Source organism: Callospermophilus lateralis, chromosome 11 (genome assembly GCF_048772815.1).
Source record: "Callospermophilus lateralis isolate mCalLat2 chromosome 11, mCalLat2.hap1, whole genome shotgun sequence".
In the NCBI taxonomy this organism is placed as follows: Eukaryota; Metazoa; Chordata; class Mammalia; order Rodentia; family Sciuridae; genus Callospermophilus; species Callospermophilus lateralis.
Window position 1 is genome coordinate 36,853,329 of NC_135315.1, and position 21,020 is coordinate 36,874,348.

Sequence of the window (21,020 nt, forward strand, 5' to 3'; positions counted from 1 at the left end):
TACTGAGCCACACCCCGGGTCCCAGATCAGATGTTTGTAGAATGTTTCTTAATTTGGGCTTGCCTGATTATTTCCTCATAATTAGATTGAGGTTAAAACATTTTTGGTAGGAATACTATGGGTGATGGTGTCTTTCTCAATATATTATATCAAAGTACCTCATGCCATTTTTCTGGTGATATTAAATCTGATGGCTTGGTGACCCATGTACTCTTGCTACAATGGGCAGCCTGCTGTGTGCCAGGCACTGTGGTAGGCACTGAGGGTGGGGTGGGGAGACCAGAATAAAGAGGTGCATAGTCACAAGTCACAATCTTCACCTTTAGGCAGCTGGAAGTCCAGTGAGGACTATGAATAGATTAAACATATGGTAAACACAGAAAGAGAAGCAACTGTACAAAAGGCTGTGGTGACTCTTAGGTGGAAGAATTATATCACTGAGAGGGTGGGGCCGGGAGCCAGGGGAGGAGATTTCAGAGATGAGATAACTTTTTTTTTTGTTTTTTTTTTTTAGTACTGAGGATTGAACCCACAGGCATGCTATCACTCAGTTATGTCCCCAGCCCTTTTCATTTTTATTTATTTTTTTAATATTTATTTTTTAGAAGTACAATACCTTTATTTTGTGAATTTATTTTTATGTGGTGCTGAGGATCAAACCCAGGGGCTCGCACGTACTAGACGAGCACTCTACCGCTGAGCCACAATCTCAGCCCCTAATTTTAATTTTTAAATGCCTCAATTCCCACGCTCGGGTTTAAGTTGCCAAGGCTGGCCTTGAATTTGGCCTTGAATCCTCCTGCCTCAGCCTTCCAAGTATCTGGGATTACAGACATACGTTATCATGCCTGGCTAAGATGAGGGAATGTTTAGATGGATTTCGAAAGATTTAAGTAAAGTTTAACAGGTAAAAAGGAAGGGAAAGGACTGATAGGTAGTGGGAACAGCATATGCAAAAGTGGGAGGCCGGAAAGACAGATATTTGATATTCTTTTTGCTTGTTTGTTTGTTAATCAGACTTTTTTTTTGAATTTTTTAATCTTTATTTTTTAGTTATAGGCAGATATAACATCTTCCTTTGTATGTGGTGCTAAGGATCGAACCCGGGCCACACACATGCCAGGCGAGTGTGCTACCGCTTGAGCCACATCCCCAGCCCTGTTAATCAGACTTAATATCACCAGAAAACTGGGGAATGAACCCACTTTATTACTGAACCACATCCCCAGCACTTTTTTTTTTTTTTTTTTGTACTGGGGATTGAACCCAGGGCACTTTACCACTAAGTTACATGCCCAGACTTTTTATTTTTTTGAGACAGGGTCTCACTAAATTGCTTAGAGCCTCGCTTAGTTGCTGAGGCTGGCCTTGAACTTAGACCTCCTACCTCAGCCTCCTCAGTCAGTGGGATTATAGGTATGCACCACAACGCCCTGCTGGTACTGTCTCTTGCAACCAACGAGGGGAGTGTGTATATAAAAGGGGTTGTCCATCACCACATCTTCCTAACGGCATATCCTGAGAACAACCCCTGCCCCTAATGTGGACTTACTTGAGTCCAACAGTTCATCAAATGCTTTGATTTTCTTTTTTTTAATTTATGCCTCACCACAGGCCTGGTAGTTGACCAGACAAGTATAACTTTTCCACTTTTCAGATGAGGAAAGTTCAGCTCAGGTAGGTCAAGTAACCAGTTCAGTCCACAGGCCAATAAATGCCAGGAGTGGGGCTCAAGAATGGAACTTGAGGGTTCTATTTACCAAGGCGATCTGGTTGCTAACACTTGGAAACTTCTACCTCCAAAATCTGGACACCTCAATGATACTTCTTGTTCCAGAGGATAGGTCTTCTCCAGTTGTGCCACCATTCCCCCACAGCCCTGAATTTCTGACTGCCCCCCCAGGTTGCCTCTAACCCCACCAGGAGAAGATGATGGCCCATGTAAAATCAGCTGATATCTCTGAAATCACCACGTCAATGCTCAGGTGCCCATGGCTGAAGGATACATACTATACCAAAGGTAAGGCTGGAATGAACAGGAACAGAGTCGGGGACAGGAGCCTGAAAAGGCAAGGTTTCCTGGCTCCCAGTTCCAGGCAGGGCACTAAGTTCAGCAAATCCACTAGAAAGGTCAAGGCAGGCCCCTGGACATATTGATGGCTCCCCCACAGCCCTCAAGGTAAGTCTCTAGCTCTGCAGCAGGATTTACAGGATCCTCTTAATTTGGGACACCTGTGTGTCTCCCCAGCTTCTGCTCCCACATCTGCACCCTGCTCTCCACCCCAACTCTCACACCTCCAAGTCTTCACATAAGGTGTTCCCTGTGTGTTCTAACGCTATTTCCCCTGCTCTATATGGATAACTCTTACTTGTATGAAGACTGACTTGTGTATAATCTCCTCTGGAGACCTTCCCAGATCCTCCCAGCCAGGTTAGGATGCCTATGGGTTTATCACCTATATCTGTCTCCATACTTGTTTCTCTCTGTTAATGACTAAGAAACATTTCTCTTTCCTTCATTCTCAAAATGTGGTCCCAGGAGCAACAGCATCATTATCTTACTAGAAATGCCGATTATCAGAGCCCACCCCAAATCCAGTGAATCAGATACAGAGTCCCAGAAATTATATTAAACATCCCAGAAATCTGTGTTTGAAAAAATCTCTCCAAGTGATTCTTGCACACATTTGTTTGAAAAACTGAAGGAGCCAATAGTTTTTACCCTTAACTGAATATTTGAATCATCTGGGGACCATCCTAAAATGCCTAGGCCCTTTTCCCACAGTATCTGATTCAGTTAATCTTATGTAGGGTCTATGCTCAAAGTCCCCCCAAATAACTCTACTATGCAGCCAAGATTAAGAATACCCTGCTAGTTTCTTAAATTTCAGTTATATAGGAATCACCTAGAATCTTGTCAAAATGAAAATTCTGACTCAGCAGGTCTAAGGTGGAACCTGAGATTGAGCAATTATGAGAAGCTCCCAGGCTTTGGCACTTCTGCCATTCCACAGACCACATGTTGAGTAGCACAGTACTATGAGAGTAAGACTGTGAGCCCCCAGATACCTTCCTGGTATCTGGCAAAATACCTGATGCTAGCATTCACTAAGTGCTTAATGAACAAATGCCTGAATGAATGATTCTTGAGTCCACTTTGCACCTGCTGTCTTATTACTATGCACTCTTATCCTCTTGCCAGAACTCAAAGAAGCCATGACTCATACTCTGCTGCCCTTGTCCTACTACCAGGTAAGACCTCTAATTTTTGCTACTCCAGGAGATGTGTCAAAGCACAGAGACAGCAAACTACTCCTTTCCATGCAAATCAGTTCACAGAAGCCTGACATTCTTAGATGAGTCACTTTCTTCTTTGGGCCTCAGGAGCTTCCTCTGTCACAGATCAGCCCCTGCGCACCTGTTGTAGAGTTGCTAAGTCACAAAATTTATAAGGCCCGTGCTATGCAGGGAGTGCTTACTAATGGGAGTCTTTTTTATTGGTTAACATGGGGATTTTTTTTGTTACAAAATGCCCAGTTAAGTTTAAATTTCAGATAAACAATTAATGGTTTTTAAGTATAAATTTGTTCAAAATTTCCAAATATTTCATTTATTACCTGAAATTCAGGTTGAACTTGAGCTTGACATTTGGGTTTTTGTTGTTGCTTTTGTTTGTTTTGCTTATTCTTTGCTAAATCTGGAAACCCTGCTCACCATAAGTCAGTGCTCCATTTTCTGAAATCATGACAATCACTTAAAAACCTGTGACTGAAGTTTCCTTTCCCTGTTGCACAGAGAGATCTGTTGTAAATATTGGAGGTCTTGAGAAGAGACAAGGATGGAGCCCAGACAAACCCTTGGAGAAAGTCCTTGCCCCACCCCAAAACCCCACTACAATAGAGCTAGAGTTACAGTTAAGAGCTGGGAGTGTGCTCAGTGGTAAGAGCACCTGTGTAGCATGCATGAGGCCCTGGGCTCCATCCCAGTACTGCAGGAACGCATACTGTACACACACACACACACACACACACACACACACACACACCAAAGATAAGAGCTAGATTATCTGAAGAAAGTCTGCTTTCCTAACTAACCTATTATGTTCATAAAGGCAGAAAAGATAACCGCATCCCTGGCAGATAGCAGATATTCAATAAATATCTGAATGATCAGTAGTCTATCTTTACCCCACCTTTAATCCACTCAACCCCAACTCTTGCCCTTTCATGTCCCTGACCAAACGGCCCTTTCAAAATGCTTTAAGATCCCCAAATAACCAAACTCTATTCAGATCAACTTATGCTTTGCAACCTGGTCCTTCTTTGTTCTTCAAGACAACCTCAAGAGGGGAATAGAAGAACAAGGATTATTAGCTCCATTTTATAGATGAGAGGTCTGAGACCTTGGCAGGGTGAAGTAACTTGCCCAAGTCACGCAGTGGGTTAGGAGATAGCTGTAACTCCAGCCCAGGTGGGAGACTAGAGGGTGTCTCTCTCACCCCACCCTCTTCTCCTCTACTCTCCCCTTCCCAGATCCCCAGAACTCAAGTAAAAGTCTGGGGGGCCCCCTCTGACTACTCTGTCACTCGCACCTTTCAGTCACCAAAGGAAGAGTTTCCCCTAAAACCTGAGTGCTGGAGGCAGCACCGGGGCAAGCTGAACTTAATTCCTTCCTGCTACTCCAAGAAGTTTGAGATGTACACACACTGGCTCACTGTGTATGATCGGCAAAAGGAGCGGGAGAATGAGAAGATGTTACGGAAAATGAGAGAGAACGCTAGGTGTGGGGTTTTTTTGTACTTTCCACATCTAGGAAAAAGAAGAAGGGCAAGAACAGGGTAGGCCTGGGGGTCAGGAGGCAGCAAATCTGCCTGCAGGTCCCAGAGAGGACCTGGGGTAGATATCACTGTCTTTCTCTGGTCTGAACTCTGAGCTGGACTGAGTCCCTGTGGCAGAGCTGGGGTTGTGACTTGAGGAAAGAGCAAGGAAACCAAGGATGCTTGTGCAATTTCTCACACAGGTATCTCAAAGAGGGCACCCACATCCCAAACTGCTATCCCCCCATGAGTAAGTTGGCTACAAGATACCAGGTGGGATCCAGAGCCTTCGAACCTATCATTGACCCCCAGAAGTGGCAGAGATTAAAGGTTAGGACCCTTGTGGGAAGGAGAATGGGGAGACTCCCTCCTGGTGGGTGCCTTTACTTTGGGCTCACACAATCCTTTAGTCCTCAGTCCTTGCCTGCTTGTGCAGAGGGTGGAAGGGGATTGGAGAGGAGATTGGTTGAACTCCTTTCATTAGAAGTTCTTTATCTTTCTCTTTCTTCCTTTCCACTGCCTGGCTTGGATGGGCAGGAACTTACAGAAATGCTGAAATCTCCGAGAGAGGATGAGCAGTCCTATGCAGCACATGTGAGGAGTGGCAAGGGTGGAGGAGGGTGGTTTCGGGTAGAGCTTGGCTGAGCTGGAAAGCCAAAAGCAGCTGGAGGTGAATGGTGGGTATGGAGGTAGTGTTCCAAGTGTAAATTCCAGCTGTGTCCAAAAGACAGGAACTCTGGGAGGTGGTGGCGAAGCTCTCTTCCCTTTCCTCCAACCTCTTTCTGCAGGCTCTGGGGTGCCTGGGCAGCAGAGACAAGTTTGTCATGGAGGCACTATGGCAGGTGGTGAGTCTTGGGGCTACACGGAGTTCAGAAAGGGAGGAAACAGGGTCTGAAATGTGCAGAGGGTATACACACAGACACAAGACAAGGCTCCCCAGGGTGCCAGACTGAGAGGTCACATCCAGTGGGGAAAGAGTTACCATGCCCTTAGTTCCTTAAAGAGCAGCTTGAAGAAAGGGGAAATCTAACCTCCTTGGTCTAACAGAAAAGATGGTACACTGAAAAGCCAAGAACTGGGGCTGAGCTCATTCTCTACCTTAACTGAAACAATACTCCAGGCCTGTTTCAATTTACACCTAGGAGCAAGTGTTCTAATCCATAATCTCATTTAAATTCTACAACATTAGGAATAGTTTTTAATATCTAACTTTCTAATAAGAAAGTAAAAGCTCTGAGAATCCAAGGGTTTTTAATGAAAGCCAAGTGCCTGCTAGATACCAGAAAGAGATCTGAATAAAAGTCTAACTCACGGGTTCAGGTTTCCTTGCATTGTACCATTCTGTCTGAACCCTATTTCAGCACACACAGGTCACTCTCTAGGTCTGTTTCTTCTTTGGTAAAATTGAGAAGTTAAACTGACATGATCCCTAAAGTCTGACATTCCATCACTTGATGCTGTTTCCACCACCTGTTTCTTAAATCAGGCCCACTCTGGTAAAAAGAAAGTGAAGTATGAGGCCTATCGAACCCTGGCCATCCTAGGTGAGTCTGATCTCTCCCTGGGCAGGGGGCTGGGGGAGGTGCAAAAGTGCAGCCACTTTCTCTTTGGGTAAGGGCAGAAGGGAGTGGAGTGTGCACCCTCTCTTACCTAGCATTTGGCAGGGTCTGGAAACTATCCTAGGTGCTGTTGAGCAGAGAGAGGAAGGTGGAGGGAAAAGGGAGAATGGATTGAAGAGGAAAAGGAGAGCTTCTGGAACTGTGTTCATGCTCGGACAGCTGCTCAGGTGTCCTGGGAAAATGGGCAGCACCTTGAAACCCAGTATCAGGAACATCTGTCTAGAGAATACAGGGGAGTTCAATGGGTCCTTGAAAGAGGAGCAGTCCTGGCAGTTCTGCCCTGACTTGAGAACCCTCCCCCGTCCAGGTTGCTTGAATAAGCATGTGATCCAGGCTTTCATCAAAGAGTTGAAGGGGAAAAATGAGGGTCGAAGGATGGAGACGCTGATGGGCCTACGAGCAGCTCTGAACTCCTGGGCTGCCGTCCCTAAAGACAAGGTGATTGGGAGGAGAGTCTGTAACTGGTGCAGAGCAGGTCAAGGTAAATGACCCGTTTGGCTGGGAATTGGGACAGGAAGGTGACCTACCCTTCAGATTAATAAAGCATTGTGCTTGTGGAGTCCCCTCTAGAGCTGAACAGAAGCATATGGCTTGTCCACTTGCCAATCAGACAACCTCTGAAAAGCCCGCTTTCAGAGCCACAGTTTGTTCATCTTTAAAATGGAGATAGTTATTATCTTGTGGCATTGTTGGAAAGATTACATGACATATCATGCCTATTATAATGCCTGTGTTCTTTAAATGGTAACCACCAAACCAGTTGTGGTGGTGCCCGCTTGTAATCCCAGCGACTCTGGAGCCTGAGGCAGGAGGATCCCAAGTTCAAGGCCAGCCTTAGCAATTTAACAAGACCCTGTCTCAAAATAAAAAAAAAATTAAAAGGACTATGGAACTACTATGTAGTTATTTAGTTATATAGTTATGTACTAATTATAATGCTCTCAAAAAAAAAGCAAACTCTCAATGGTAACCATTATTGTTATCTCTAAAAAAAACCTATTAGAGCAAAACCTCTGTCCATAGGGAACAAGAACCCAACTGAGTTCTCTTGACACTTCTCTCAGTTTGTTTTTGTCCCCTTGCCACCTCCTTTTAGAGTCCTCTTCCTTTGACCCTATCACTGCTCCATATGAAAGATAATCCTTCATTCATCCATTTATTGAGCAAATATATATTACATAGTTTCCATATGCCAGGCACTAACATAAGCCCTTAAGATACATCAGCAAACCAAATAGGATCCCTGCCCTTGTGGAGCTTACACTCGAGTGGAGGGAGACACACGATAACCAAAAAACTTAGAAAATTACATAGTATGACAGGTGACAAGTGCAATGGAAAAAATTATATAACAGGGGGAGGGTCACCAGGAATGTCAGAGATGGAGATGGGATGAAATTTGAACATACTAGGGAAGGTCTCCTTTAGAAGGTCCATTTGAACAAAGACATGAAGAAGGTAAGGGGGTTAGCCTTACAGGTGTCTGAGGGAAGGCATGCTGAACATAAGAGAGCCAGTAGATGAAGACAGGAGTGTGTTTGCTGAGGTCTGGGATCAGCAAGGCTAGTGGGGCAGAATTGAAATAGGAATTCAGAGGGCAATAGGAAGAGAAGTTCAGGTCAGAGAAGTTAAAACAGGAGGCTAGACTGTCTGTGGCCTTTTGGGCTACTTTCAGTACTTGGGAGGTTTTTGAACAGAGCTGTAACAAGATCTAATTTACGTTTTAAAAGGTTTACTGTGACTGAACTGAAACAATCCTGGTAAGATATAATGGTGGCTTGGACCATGGTAGTCCCAGTGGAGTTATTAAGAAATGATGAAGTTCAAGATGTAAGTAAAACTCTGTTGGACTGGACATGAGCTCCAGTGAGGAAATCAGGGTAAAGCCAAGATTTGGGGCCTAGTAACTAAAGGGACAAAATTGCCATCAATTAAGGTTAAGGGAATTCCCAGAAAACAGGTCTGGAGGTAACAGCCAAAGTCCAGTTTGAGATGTCTTTTGGTAACTCCAAGGAAGATGGCAAGTAAATGGTTGGATAAGTATAATTTGGAGTTTGGGAGAGAAGTCTGAACTAGAGAAGGAAGTTGGGATTTGTAAGCATACAGATGGCACTCAACATCACTAAACTACATGAGATTTTTAAGACCAAAACTCCAGTTTGGAGCATTCCAATGTTACGAGGTCAGAGAAAAGAAGAAGGAATCAGTAACTATTGAGAAATACCCAATGAAGTTGGATGACAAACCCAAAGGGTGGAATTCTGAAAATCAAGTGAAAGAACATATGTCAAGGAAGAACCTTATCAGGAAATGTAAGCACTGAGGATTGACATGTGGATATAACAATGTGGGCATTACTGATTGTCTTAACTGAATCGTTTTCTTGGTGTGATAGTGGTAAATGACTGATTACAGTGGATTTAAGAGAGATTGGGCAGAAAGAAATGTGATAAGTCTCTCTGCTGAGGATAATGATCCATTAATTAGGAAATGATTTTGAAGAGAGTGAGTAGAGTTGTTGCAGCTGTGTCTTTGAGTGGGTGAGAGGGGATGAGATCTGGTATAGTTCATAGCAAAGAGCAGAAAGAAAGAGGAAGTGAGATGGAGGTGGCGATAGGTATATTTGGAACTCCCTTTCTAGATGCTTTTATTTTCTTAGTGAAGTAGGAAGCAGAGCCATCAGCTGAGAGTGAAATAGAGGAAAAATGTTAGAGGCTCCAGAGGAAAAAGTGTGAATTAAGATAAAGGAAAAGAGAATTGCCTTAAGAAAAACTATAATTATTGATTTTTAAAAAAATAGATCTACCTAAGGTTTGTGCTCACACATGTAGCAAGATAATCATGACTATTTTTCTCCAGAAAGTGCAGACACAGAGAAAGTGAGGAGCTGGATGTAACTAGCATCAAGGTTCTGTCAAGGGAGTATAATGAAACAAGAGTGGGTAAAGAAGTGGAGGGTGAATCAGGGTAATGACTATAGCAGAACCATGGAATTCAAGCTGGGTAGAGGGAAGAGGAGGAGCAGTGAAAGGTGGCAGGCTCAGGGGATCATTGGTCCTTTGTGGAACCAAACCATGGTTGGCATTGGGAAATGAGCTGGAAAAACAGGAGGTGGTGCTCAGAGAGTGGTATCCATGAAATGGAGATGATGGAGAAGTTGCTGGGACGGGCGATGATTAAGTTTCTCTGTGGTATGATTGGCTGAGGAAGAGGGAGGAGGTTATTAGAGGAGAGCCATTAGATCAATTACATGTATGTATTTTTTTAAATACCAGGAATTAAGATAGCAGAATTGTTAAAGAAGTAACAGTCATTCCTTCTACAAGATAAAGTCAGGAAGAAATCAGGAGATATGACCTAAAAGCAATAAGGTGGCAGCAAAAATAAGGTGAAGTGGATGAAATAATGTAGTGGCATAAAATTCATTTTAGAGAGAAAGGAGAATGGCTTGGATAAGCCCTTTTATAAAGCATGAAGCCTGACTGAAGACATAGCATCTCCAACTGTCTATTTCAACTACTATCTCCTTTTCAGAGGATTCAAATCGGAGATGAAGAAACTCTAGTGGATGTGCTGCAGACAGTGATAAAGAATTCATCACATGATGCAGCCCTGGAGGCAGCCTTGTGCTTAGGTTTCCTGAGACCTTGCAGCCAAATGGCCCAAGAGTTTTTGATGGAGTGCCTGGGCCAAAGGCCCAAGACCCAGCAGATGAAGGTGTGAAAGGAAGGAGGCTGGACTCTGGGGAGCACTGGGGAAAGAGAGACCACTACTTACTTGGGTGGCGTTGGGTCCTGTCATACTCATCCCAAGAAAATATGCTTTGGCTGGAAGCACAGAAGGGGCCTCTGTGTGTTTATGAAGATATTTTTTGCAAAAGTATAGGATCATGTGGATGTATAAATGTGCACATCTTTGTATATTTGATATGTATGAGAGCTCATCTATGTATGTGCACTAAGTGTAAACACAAACTTGTGTTTTCACTCAAGAGGTAAAGGGGCAGAAGGAACAGACCTGTTCCCCATCAGCTCTAGGCTGAGCCCCCAAATCCATCTGGCCATTCAGATACTTGTAGGTATACACTTGGATACCCTGCCCCACCTCACCCCTCACAGGCACTTAGGATGCTGGTCAAGGTGATGCATGTACACTCAGCGGCAGTCATCACGGCCATTCTGGACCAGCTATGTTCTGCTGTTATCCTTGAGGTGGGCTGCCCTCTACTCTTCTTTCCTCAGCATTTGTACAGGGTGGGATGATGAGAAGTGGGACCTATCTTCCATACCTCCCCACCCCTGCCCTCAGGACCGCTTTGAAGCTATCCAGATGCTCAGAATCATTGGGTTGGAAAAGATCCAGGCACATGGACTAGAGGAAATCACATTTGACCTGCTCAAGAGGAAGACACATAATGAACCCTTCCATGTGAGATCACAGCTCCCAAGCCCAGGCTGCCCAAACCTGTCCCCTCTCCCTTCTCTGCAGACCTTAGCTTCCACACCAGCCCTACTCATCTTAACCCACTCCATTCCCCTAACACCACCATGTTTTCAAACCACCTTGCCTTTCACTAAGACAATCCGCAGCTCAAATTGCCCTGAATCATCCCTCCCTTACTTAGAGAAGCAAGGTTTAAAAAAAAAAAACTTGCCTCATACTGTAAACTCCGTTTTCTTCCACCTATTAAAATACTGTTGCTCTTTCAAGACCTTTCCAAATGACACCTCCTATGGGAAGCTTTCCCAAATCACCAAATTCAGCCTTGCCATCTTCTATGTTCTTTTACTTTTTATCAATACTATCGCTTGCTACAGAGCCAGCACTCCTGTAAACATTTTTCTAAAATGTAGATCCCATTGTCACACCTTTGCATAAAACTTTTTCCTGGTGCCTTCACGCTGGCTTACTTTGCTTCACAACTGAAGCCCTGCCTACCTCTCTAGCTTCATTGCTCACCCGGCTGTCCCTCAGAGACACATGAACAACCATGTCCCGATTTCCACGTAATGTCCCAATGTAATTGCTCTGAAGAGTCTCAGTTTGGTCACCTCACTCGTCTGAACTATTTTCAGCTCCCTGTCCTCTCTGCACTTTTCTGGCCTCCAGGCTTTTGCACAAACACCCCGCTCTGGCTAAGTCCCACTTACCCTTCAAGTTTCAGCTGAGGCATCACCTCCCTCTCCAGGGGAGATCTTCCTTGTACCCAACACTGAATCACACATCCTCCATGTGCACCTAAGCAGTACTGCAACTGCCTATTCGCTTGTCTACTTCCTTCACCAGACTCTGCACTCAAGGCAGGGACCATACATAGCAAAATGGAAGTGTTCAATAAAGGTTTGTGCAGTACTTTAGTGCACAACCCGGCATTCCCTCTTTTTGCTGTTCCACTTTGATCCCTCTGCAGGCTGTGAGGCAGGCTGTGGCTGAAGCTATAGAAGACCTCAAGATGAAGCCTATGATGCTGAACTTGATGGAGGAGTGAGTGGCCTGGGCTGGGAGCTGCCAGAGAGAAATCCTAGGCTGTGGAAAGGGAATTGAGGGTTTGGCTGAGAACCTTGCCTATGCTGCTAGTTAAATCATACTTTGACCCTGGAAGTTTTGTTCATCTGTGAAAAGAGGCCAATAATACTACTCAGGATTGCAGTAAAGCTCAAATTAATGTAACAAGCATTACATTAATTAACAAGTTGCTTGAAAGCAACTTTTAAAAAGTATTCCTGGGGCTGGGGATGTGGCTCAAGCGGTAACACGCTCGCCTGGCATGCACGGGGCGCTGGGTTCGATCCTCAGCACCACATAAAAATAAAATAAAGATGTTGTATCCACCAAAAACTGAAAAATAAATATTAAAAAAAAGTATTCCTGGATAGATGTGAGTCCTGATCATAGGAAGTGCCTTGTGGCAAACTATCATACCTACTTTCCCTCTTCTAGTGCCCTTCCTGACCTGAGAAATGAGAGAGGGAAATTAAATTAGCATCACACATCAGCATTGGACCCAACTCACTCTGGGCCTGAGAAGCAGCCAAACTACCTCCCATTCTCCCTCTTAATTGGACATTTTTACTCCCTTCTGCACAGGCAACTGATGGATCCAAATCCTGCTGCACGCCAAGAAGCAGTCATTTCTCTGGTAAAGTGGGCTCCGCTTCTCTGACCCAATTCCTGAGATATGTGGAGGGCAGGAGGCATGGGTGATTGAGCAGTCATGAAGGGAAAGAAATGGCTCTCAAGTTTGGGGAGGTTAATTTTAGAATCCTAACCCTCTCATGAGAACTTTTTCTTTAGGTTTGGAGATGGATTGGATAAGGGACAAGAGATGAGTGTTACTGGATATTGTAGAAATTGTCTCAACTCTTCCTCGTAAATAATGGGAATTAGAACCTTATGCAGTGGCTCAAAAGGCAAAGAAGGGGTTATCTCAGCTGGGAAGCATCATCTGAGGACACAGGGTCATCCCAGAGGGACTAGAATGGGAAAGAGGAATGGGCACCTTCCCAGGGCTGGCTACTTAGGCAGTCTCACTTGCCTCTGCCAGGGCGTCCTGGGGATCCGTGGTTCACAAGTGTTCTACTTGCTCTTGGACATGTTAGACACGGAAGAGAACCAGGCTATGAAGAAAAGTGTAAGATATTCCTGCTACTTTCTAATCTTTTTTCCCCTTCCTCCAAATCTCACAAAGGGAGTAAGTTCTTAGACACTGTCCTTGAGGCCATAGTGGCCTGTGACTAGTTTCCCCTCTCCTGGGTAATCCCTCCCCTTCCAACCTGAGTCCAAATTCAGCTAGCCCTGTCAGTTTTTGTTTCAATGCAGCTACAAGAAACATTAATTCTTTGTGCCTCAACTGATCCCTGGATCCAAAACATGCTGAAGAACAAGGTTTTCTATGTCTATGAGGCACCTAAGACCAATGAGAAGACAAAGCCTACAGGATTCTGGAAGGAACCTGAGAAGCCAGAAGAGTTAAATATTCAAGATTTTCGACTTGCTAAGTTGAACCCTTTGCTTATTGCAAAGTCCATCTCCAAGTCAGATCAGAAGAAAAAAATGCATGCTTTTCCACCCTGTTTCCCTAAACCACAAAAAGAAACGCCACAGGTCACAGGCCCCTGGGAGCCAGGGATTAGGAAACAGTTGAGAATCCTTGCTCAATCCTCCAAATAGATCAGCTCTTTGGGCCTAACCCCCATTCTCTCCCTGAGGATGACTCCCGTGCTTCCCTAAAGAAAACAATCCATACATCTTTCCTGAATAAAGGAATATCTCTATACCTACCACATCTCTCTGAATCACCATTGCTGTTTCTTCATCAGAGGTTGCATAGAACATACATCTTCTCACTCTTGGTAAGGGGTTCTTTCCGTGTAGCCAATCACATGTCCTTTCATCGAGGAAAGAGGGAAGGACAGAGCCACAACTTCTCTGGGCCAGCCTGCCTCTCTAAACCAAGTCCTTGTCTGTTTGATGATAAAGCTAGAGAATTGAGTGTCTGCCTAAAGAGGGATGCTAAGGGAAATGTAGGAGAAAATGCTAGGAGGCTTAGTTCTTGGACCATTTCTTCTTTCTAACTCCCCCGACCCTAGCCCACTAAGGTGTCTAGGACATAACTTAAGCTTTAATCAGCGTCAACCAATCTTTTTGCAGCACCTACTTGCTAAGTACATTGCTAGTTTTTATTGACCTCAGAGTCATTCCCTTCGAGACCCTATTTACTCTGTAAAACAGATTTAGTTTTCCCCTTATTTCTACTAGTTTCAGTTTTCCTTTGCCAAAAGGACCAACCACATCAGTCCCAACAAGCCACCACCCCTTTCAAGAAGGGAAAGTCCAGACTTTGAAGTTAGACAAATCTGAAATTTAATCCTAAGGCCCATGACTTAATAGATCTTTGACTTTGGAAGAGTTATTTAACATTTCTGATACGGTTTTGCCACCAAATAATTGAAGAAAATCATGCCTATTACCTTAGAGAACACCTATGAAGATTAGTATAAAGACTAACAGTGCCTGGCATTACATGGTAAACACTCATATATGAACTTCCTTCCTTTTCTTTCTTCAGTGGTGTCACATGAGCCTGTCTCCTGTCACTCCTGTTACTCCCCAATCGTAATGAAATGATCTCATCGGAGATCAAGTTCTTCTCGCCAAGCAGAGGTCAAATGGGTGCTCTCTTCCACTTTACAACACCCCAGGCCCTACAGCAGATCAAACAGTTATTCTGAATTTAGTATATTATGTTGTTCAGCTTTATCTCCCAATCTGCCCCACCACTACTAGATTCGTGTCTTGCCTCGGGGTTTTAAGTAAAAACTCAAAGTGTGGTTTTGCTATTCTGGAGTATAAGCAGCACTGCCTGGGGACCCCTCTAATAGAGCAGCACAAAGTCCAAAGATAGAGAAGTCTTCCTGTCTTGCCTACCCTGTAGTTTAATAAACTTGTCTCAGCCTCAACAGGCTGTAGGTGAATCCATGGCCTTATTAACCATGTTATAGGGTCTCAATGTCTGCAAAATCCTCCTTAGATGTCTCTAATCTTTCCTCTGCATTTGTGGGTATCTATCTTTAGGATGTCTTACCACTCAGCCAGATACCAGTCTCTGGCCAGAAGCACCAAAATCCTAATTTTACCAATCCTCACTATAAGACTTTAGACAAGAGTGAACATAAACCACTTCACAAAACATTGGCTATTTGGTTCATCACAAATGTACCAGAGCCTTCCCAGTACCAAAGTTACCTAGATCAAAAACACTTGGAACCGGGAACAGTGACACACGCTTGTAATCTCAGTGGCTCAGGAGGCTGAGACAGGAGGATCACGAGTTCAAAGTCAACCTTAGCAACGGCGAGGGTCTAAGCAACTCAGTGAGACCCTGTCTCTAAATAAAATACAAAATAGGAATGAGGATATGGCTCAGTAGTAAGTGCCCCTGAATTCAATCCCCAGTACTCACCTAAAAAAAAAAAAACAAAAAAAACTTAGAAGCAAACTTAATTCAAGCAATGTCCCCTTCTTTAGGAGTCCAAAGATACCCAATCATCTCAACCATTAAGATCTACTGGGACTAATCCTTACACACCGTACAAAACGTTAAGCCCACTCCAGCCTTCTTCTCTATCCTGTCTCAAATGCTCCCTCTGATGGCCACCTGGAGGCATCTACACCTCCATATCCCTCTTTCTCAAATATTCTCATCTCTTTGCTGTACCTGATATCTTGCTCTCTTGACCAGGCTTCTTCCTAAAATCTCAGATGATGTTCATTTTTTTACATTCTTTCAATGTCACCACTATCCTTTACCTTAATCTGAAAATCAGTGCTTCTCTGAGGGGCCTACCCTCCAAACAACTATACCATCCTCTGGTCCACTTACCCATTTCCTCTTTCATTGCCTGACCTCAATCTTGGCATCTCCCTAATACCATTCCTCTGAACAAGCCCCTTAGCCCTTGATCTCAATGACAAGGACTTTTCCTTTCCATTCACTTCAGCCACTTCCATAGCCACACCTACCTTGTCATCCTCAGAAATTGCTTAATCTCCCAAATTTTAAACACCCTCCTCTTCTTGATCCAAACCTTCAATCTGTCCAGTTCTTATTATACCTACTCTTACTATACCTACTATAAATTCTTGGAATATTATATAACATTAAGGTCTTGACAATCTTACTACTTTCACTTACTTTTTTTCCTCCTACTCTGCCTGAACCCCACTCATCAACCATTATGGCCCCAGCAACTCACTGACCAGTAAAACCCGTACACTGCTTTTCAAAGCTGGAGAAAAATTACATATCCGTACAGAATGGTACCGCCACATACTTCCCTCCTGCTTTAAGTTACCTAGCAATTTCATGGGTTCCTAGCTATAACGTTTCCCCATTTCCCACTGGTTATTTCAAGCCTTCTTTCTATCCTCACATCTCTTATAGTCTCTTCAAACTTTCCATATCACTTCCCTGAACTTTTAGCAGACCATTGTACTTTGTCATCAGAAGGGGGCAGGGGAACGGACATCAGATGGAATTACTTCAAATTCCTGCCACCTCAACTATAAACATCCTTATGTATAGAGTAAAAAGGACAGGTTGTAAAGTCAGATGCATGGATTAGAAACTAGCTGTTATTTACTGGATATTTGATCTTGGGCAAGTTGCTTCACTTTTTAGTGCCTCTGTTCCTCACTGCACCCTCTGGAAAGTCCCTTTCTAATAACAATCCAAATCATTTATAGTATCTACTTCTTCTGTGAAATGTATCCTACACCTTCCGGCCTCATAACATTGTTGAATTAAATAAATTAATAAGACATAAACTACTTAAAGCAGTGAGAGGCACAGAGTAAATTCCTAATAAATGTTAGTCATTTGTTATTATTATCAGCATCTGAACCTATCCCCACCTCTAATTACAATGGAAAATACATTCTCTTCTAAGGTAAACGCTCTGCCATGGTTGTAGATGCTACTCCTTCAAGGAGTTTGAACACCGATTATCTCCACTTCCTTCCATTCTCACCCATCTTAAGAATAACTTTTCACCAGCCCCTGTTCCTATCTAGCTGCTGCCTCCTCTCATATCACCCCACCTCTAACCACTCTTAGTTGTCCACATTACCTGTCTCCATTTCTCTAATTTCTATTATTCATCTCATTTTAGTTTGGATTCAGAATTCAATTCTCTCCCCAAATTGCTTTTACTAAAGCAGTGGTTTTCAATAAAGGGTGATTTTGCAACCCCCACCCCAACTCCCGCCAGGGGACATCTGGCAATGTCTTAAGACAAATTGGTTATCACAACTTAGGAGGCAGGGGCTGCTACTGACATCTAGTAGGTAGAGGTCAAGGATGCTACTAAACCTTCTATGATACATATGGCAGCCTCCACAAGAAGGATCTACCTAACCAAAAATGTCAATAGTACCAACGAGGAGAATCTCTCTAAAATAATTTGCAACTTTCATACTGCTAAATGTAATTAAGGCTTTCTATCCCTCACATGACTTGGCCTGGCTTGAGCACTTGACACCTTTAGGTTCTCACTCTTTCCTTGGGTTCTATTGACCATACCTTGCTAGTTATCCCCAGTCTGTTTCCGAATTCTCTTCTCCTTTTTTAAAGTGTATATCTTAGGGTTCAAGGCAAAGTTCCTCTTTTTACACACTGTCTCCCATAACTACAATCACCTAGTTTTTTAAATGCTCAGGTCTCAATTTTTTTGGAGTAAAACCAAGATATCCTTGTATTTTCAAAAATTTTCCTAATTCTCATATACAGCTACTGCTCTAGACAGTTTTATTTTAATCATATCCATTCTCATTGATTCCCATTTACACACTGATGAATCTCAAATCTGTAATAGGTTCATTCATTTAAATTTTATTAAAAACCTGCTCTGTGACTGCCACTGTTTAAGCACTGGAATAGAAAAGTAAACAGTTAATGAGGGAGAAACAAATCAAAGACCAAAAGATCATTTCACATAGTACTAAGTATTACAAAGACACTACAAGAGGTGATGTGAGAATGACCCGTATGAGGCAAGGTAATGGCCAGGGAAGATATGGAAGTGTAGAATTTAACCCAACACTGTAGTGAAAAGAAACAGAGCTATGGGAATATTTACAGAGGGAGAATTCCAGACCAAAAACATGTTCAAAGACACTGAAGCAAAAGCATATTTGATACTATTAAGAATTATGGCCACATTCCTCAATGACTAAAAACAGGATGTTAGTTTTTCATTTTCTTCATTTTGTATTTTGAAGCAACGGTTACCAATTTTTGCATGGATCTCTCCCTTTTGTATGCTCTTTAAGCAATCTTGGTCCAATCCAAGACTATACATTTTTTCCCATTCTTCTAGAAGTTGTGCATTTTTAGGTCTTACACAAGCTACATGTAAATTTTAATAATACTTTATTTAATGTGTTGAGGCATGTAAATTTTTTTATTAAAAAAAAGAATTATGGCCCCAGGTAGTTATGGTAAACAAGGTAATTATGACCACAGTAAGGTAAGTATGAATAAATATTATGAATGAGGTTTGTGGGGGGAAAAGAGGTCAGATCATATAAGACCTTATAAAACAGGGTAAGGAATTTATAGTCTATGTGCAATGTAAAGTCATTGAAAGGATTTAAAGAATCAAGACATACAGTCTGATTTACATTTTTATAATATCATTTGGCTGCTATATAAATATCTAGATTTTAGAAGGGCAAGATTATGTATAGAGATCTATGAATAACAGTCTATACAACTGCCCAGAATAGATGACTGTAGCTTGTACCAAGATTGTAATCAAGAATATAAAAATGGCTTCAGGGTACATTTTGGAGACAGAATAAAAAGAACCTGCATGTACAGGATGAAGAGAAATTAAAGATAAATTCTAAGTTTGGATCTAACATGGGTAGATGGTGAAAACCTTTACTAAGGTTAGGAACACTGAAAAGAAACTAATTTTTGGGCTGGGGCTGTAAGCTCAGTGGTTGAGCACTTGCCTCACATGTGTTGAGGCACTGGGTTCAAGCCTCAGAACCACATTAAAAAAATAAATAAAATAAAGACATTGTGTACATCTACAACTAAAAAATATTTTAAAAAGCTGATTTGCATGCGAGGAGATGATGGAAGTTCTATTCGGTACATGTTAAGTTTTAAGTACCTATTTTATATCCAAGTAGAAAGGTCAAGAAAGTAACTAGGAGAGGGGAGATTTAAGATCAGGACTAGAGATATAAATTTGTCATTAGACAGTTTATAAAACCACAGCCTGGATAAACTTGCCTAGGGTAAAAGTGAGTATAAGTAGAATAGAGAAAGGTACTTAGAATAAACCCTAAGAAACTTCTAATACACAAAGGTCTAAATGAGGAGCTACCAAAGCAAACAGGTCAGTAAGGTGGAAAATCAGGGGAGCATGGCCTTCAAAGCCATTTTCTGAGTTGCAGATTTAGACATCGAGGTCCCTACTGAGTGTCTGTACTTAGAAGCTTCAAAAGTGTCCCAAATTTAACATACCTAAAATTGAGTTAATTCCCATCTTGCCCTGAAAACTGTTTCCTACTTCAATGAAAAGCACATCTATCCAGGCCAGAAGCTTTACTCCTTTCCCCAATCTTACTGATAACCAGCTACATTTCATCAGATTTCCCTCTTCACTTCTAAAATCTATTATCTCCTTCCCCTTCATCACTATCTGAACTCAGGCCAATGTGATCTCTCAACTTGACTTAACTGTTCTGTCTCCAGTCAGCCTTTTCATAAGGCAACATCGATAATCATTTCAGCTGATACCTTCCTCAAATCAGATCAGCCACTTCCATCTTTAATCTTCTAATAACTCCCAGTTTGGAGCCAGGTGAAAAATGTAACGCAAGAACCTTATCATAGAGCTTGTTTACCTCTCCAGTCTTTTTCCATGTGCACCTTTAAACTCTTCCTTCCAGTCACACTATACTGCTCTCCACTTTTTTTGAGAGAATTTTTTGAAAAATTTTTTTTTTTTTTTTAGTTTTCAGTGGACACAATATCTTTATCTTTATGTGTTGCTGAGGATTGAACCTAGCGCCCCGCGCATGCCAGGGGGAGCTACAGCTTGAGCCACATCCCCAGCCCTGATCTCCACTTTTACTCAAAGTGCCTTTCCTGGGCTGGGGTTGTAGCTCAGTTGGTAAGAGTGTTTGCCTTGCATGTGAGGCACTGGGTTCAATCCTCAGCACCAAGAAAAAACAAATAAAATAAAGGTATTCTAACTGTCTACAAGTTAAAAAAAAAAAAAAAAAAAAGCCTTTCCTGCTCCATTAGTGGATTGAGTGTACTTTCAATGAGCCTTGAACACACTGGATCATTTATTAAACTATGCTATTTACTTGAGCAGCAATGTATCCAGCATGTGATCCAGTGCCTTATCCGTATTTAAGGTAGGATAAATAGTTTTCTAATAAACAACAAATAAAATACACATACAATGTCTATTTAGCTTGCTGAACTCTTATTACTCTTCCTGCTTACCCTTCTGAATTCCAGATTCCTCATTTAGAACACTATCCAAAGTAAATGGTTCTCATTGTAAAATGGTGTAACGGAACCATATCAAAATCAAAATTTGATCTAAATAAATATTCCCAGTACTAATTCCTCACACCTCATAAAGTTGGAATCTGTGATTTTAACAAGTCCTCTTGTGATTCTGACTTGTAATTATTCTTGGGATCTACTATTCTAAATAGAGTAAGAGATCAATAAATATTATTGAAAGTAAAATTTTAATTTACTGGAGTAAAATTCATTTCCTAATTCTTTAGGGTTACAGTTAGTGCTGTCAATTAGTCCTTAGTGTAACAGAACAATGCATTTATGTACAAAAGTCCACAAAAACAAGCAGCCTTTATTGCAGTATTACAAAACACTTTCCATTTTGGCAATATTTTACAATGCACTTAGCTTCAAGGGTTGGGAAGAAGAAGAATGGAAAACTAAAAAAGGAATTTTCAATGGACATTTCTAAAAGAAAAACTGCCCCAGCCCTCCCACCCAAATAAAAATCCAAATGTCACTTAATTTCACT

General features: G+C 42.3%; 1 protein-coding gene across 2 annotated transcripts; it reads left to right on the forward strand.

Moving 5' to 3' along the window:
- Nucleotides 1-1,932: 1,932 nt before the first annotated feature.
- On the forward strand, nucleotides 1,933-13,605 carry Heatr9 (HEAT repeat containing 9). 2 transcript variants are annotated; one of them, XM_076871094.1, is made up of 15 exons: nucleotides 1,933-2,020; nucleotides 3,203-3,252; nucleotides 4,599-4,780; nucleotides 5,020-5,146; nucleotides 5,354-5,410; nucleotides 5,605-5,661; nucleotides 6,303-6,360; nucleotides 6,743-6,873; nucleotides 9,970-10,152; nucleotides 10,554-10,646; nucleotides 10,744-10,863; nucleotides 11,846-11,919; nucleotides 12,523-12,574; nucleotides 12,980-13,066; nucleotides 13,255-13,605. In XM_076871094.1, the coding sequence occupies exons 1-15, from the start codon at nucleotides 1,933-1,935 to the stop codon at nucleotides 13,603-13,605; spliced, it is 1,710 nt and encodes a 569-aa protein (XP_076727209.1). The 2 variants fall into 2 exon arrangements, with proteins under 2 accessions (XP_076727209.1, XP_076727210.1); XM_076871095.1 differs by having other exon boundaries at nucleotides 5,020-5,030; nucleotides 5,352-5,410.
- The last annotated feature ends 7,415 nt before the right edge of the window (nucleotides 13,606-21,020 follow it).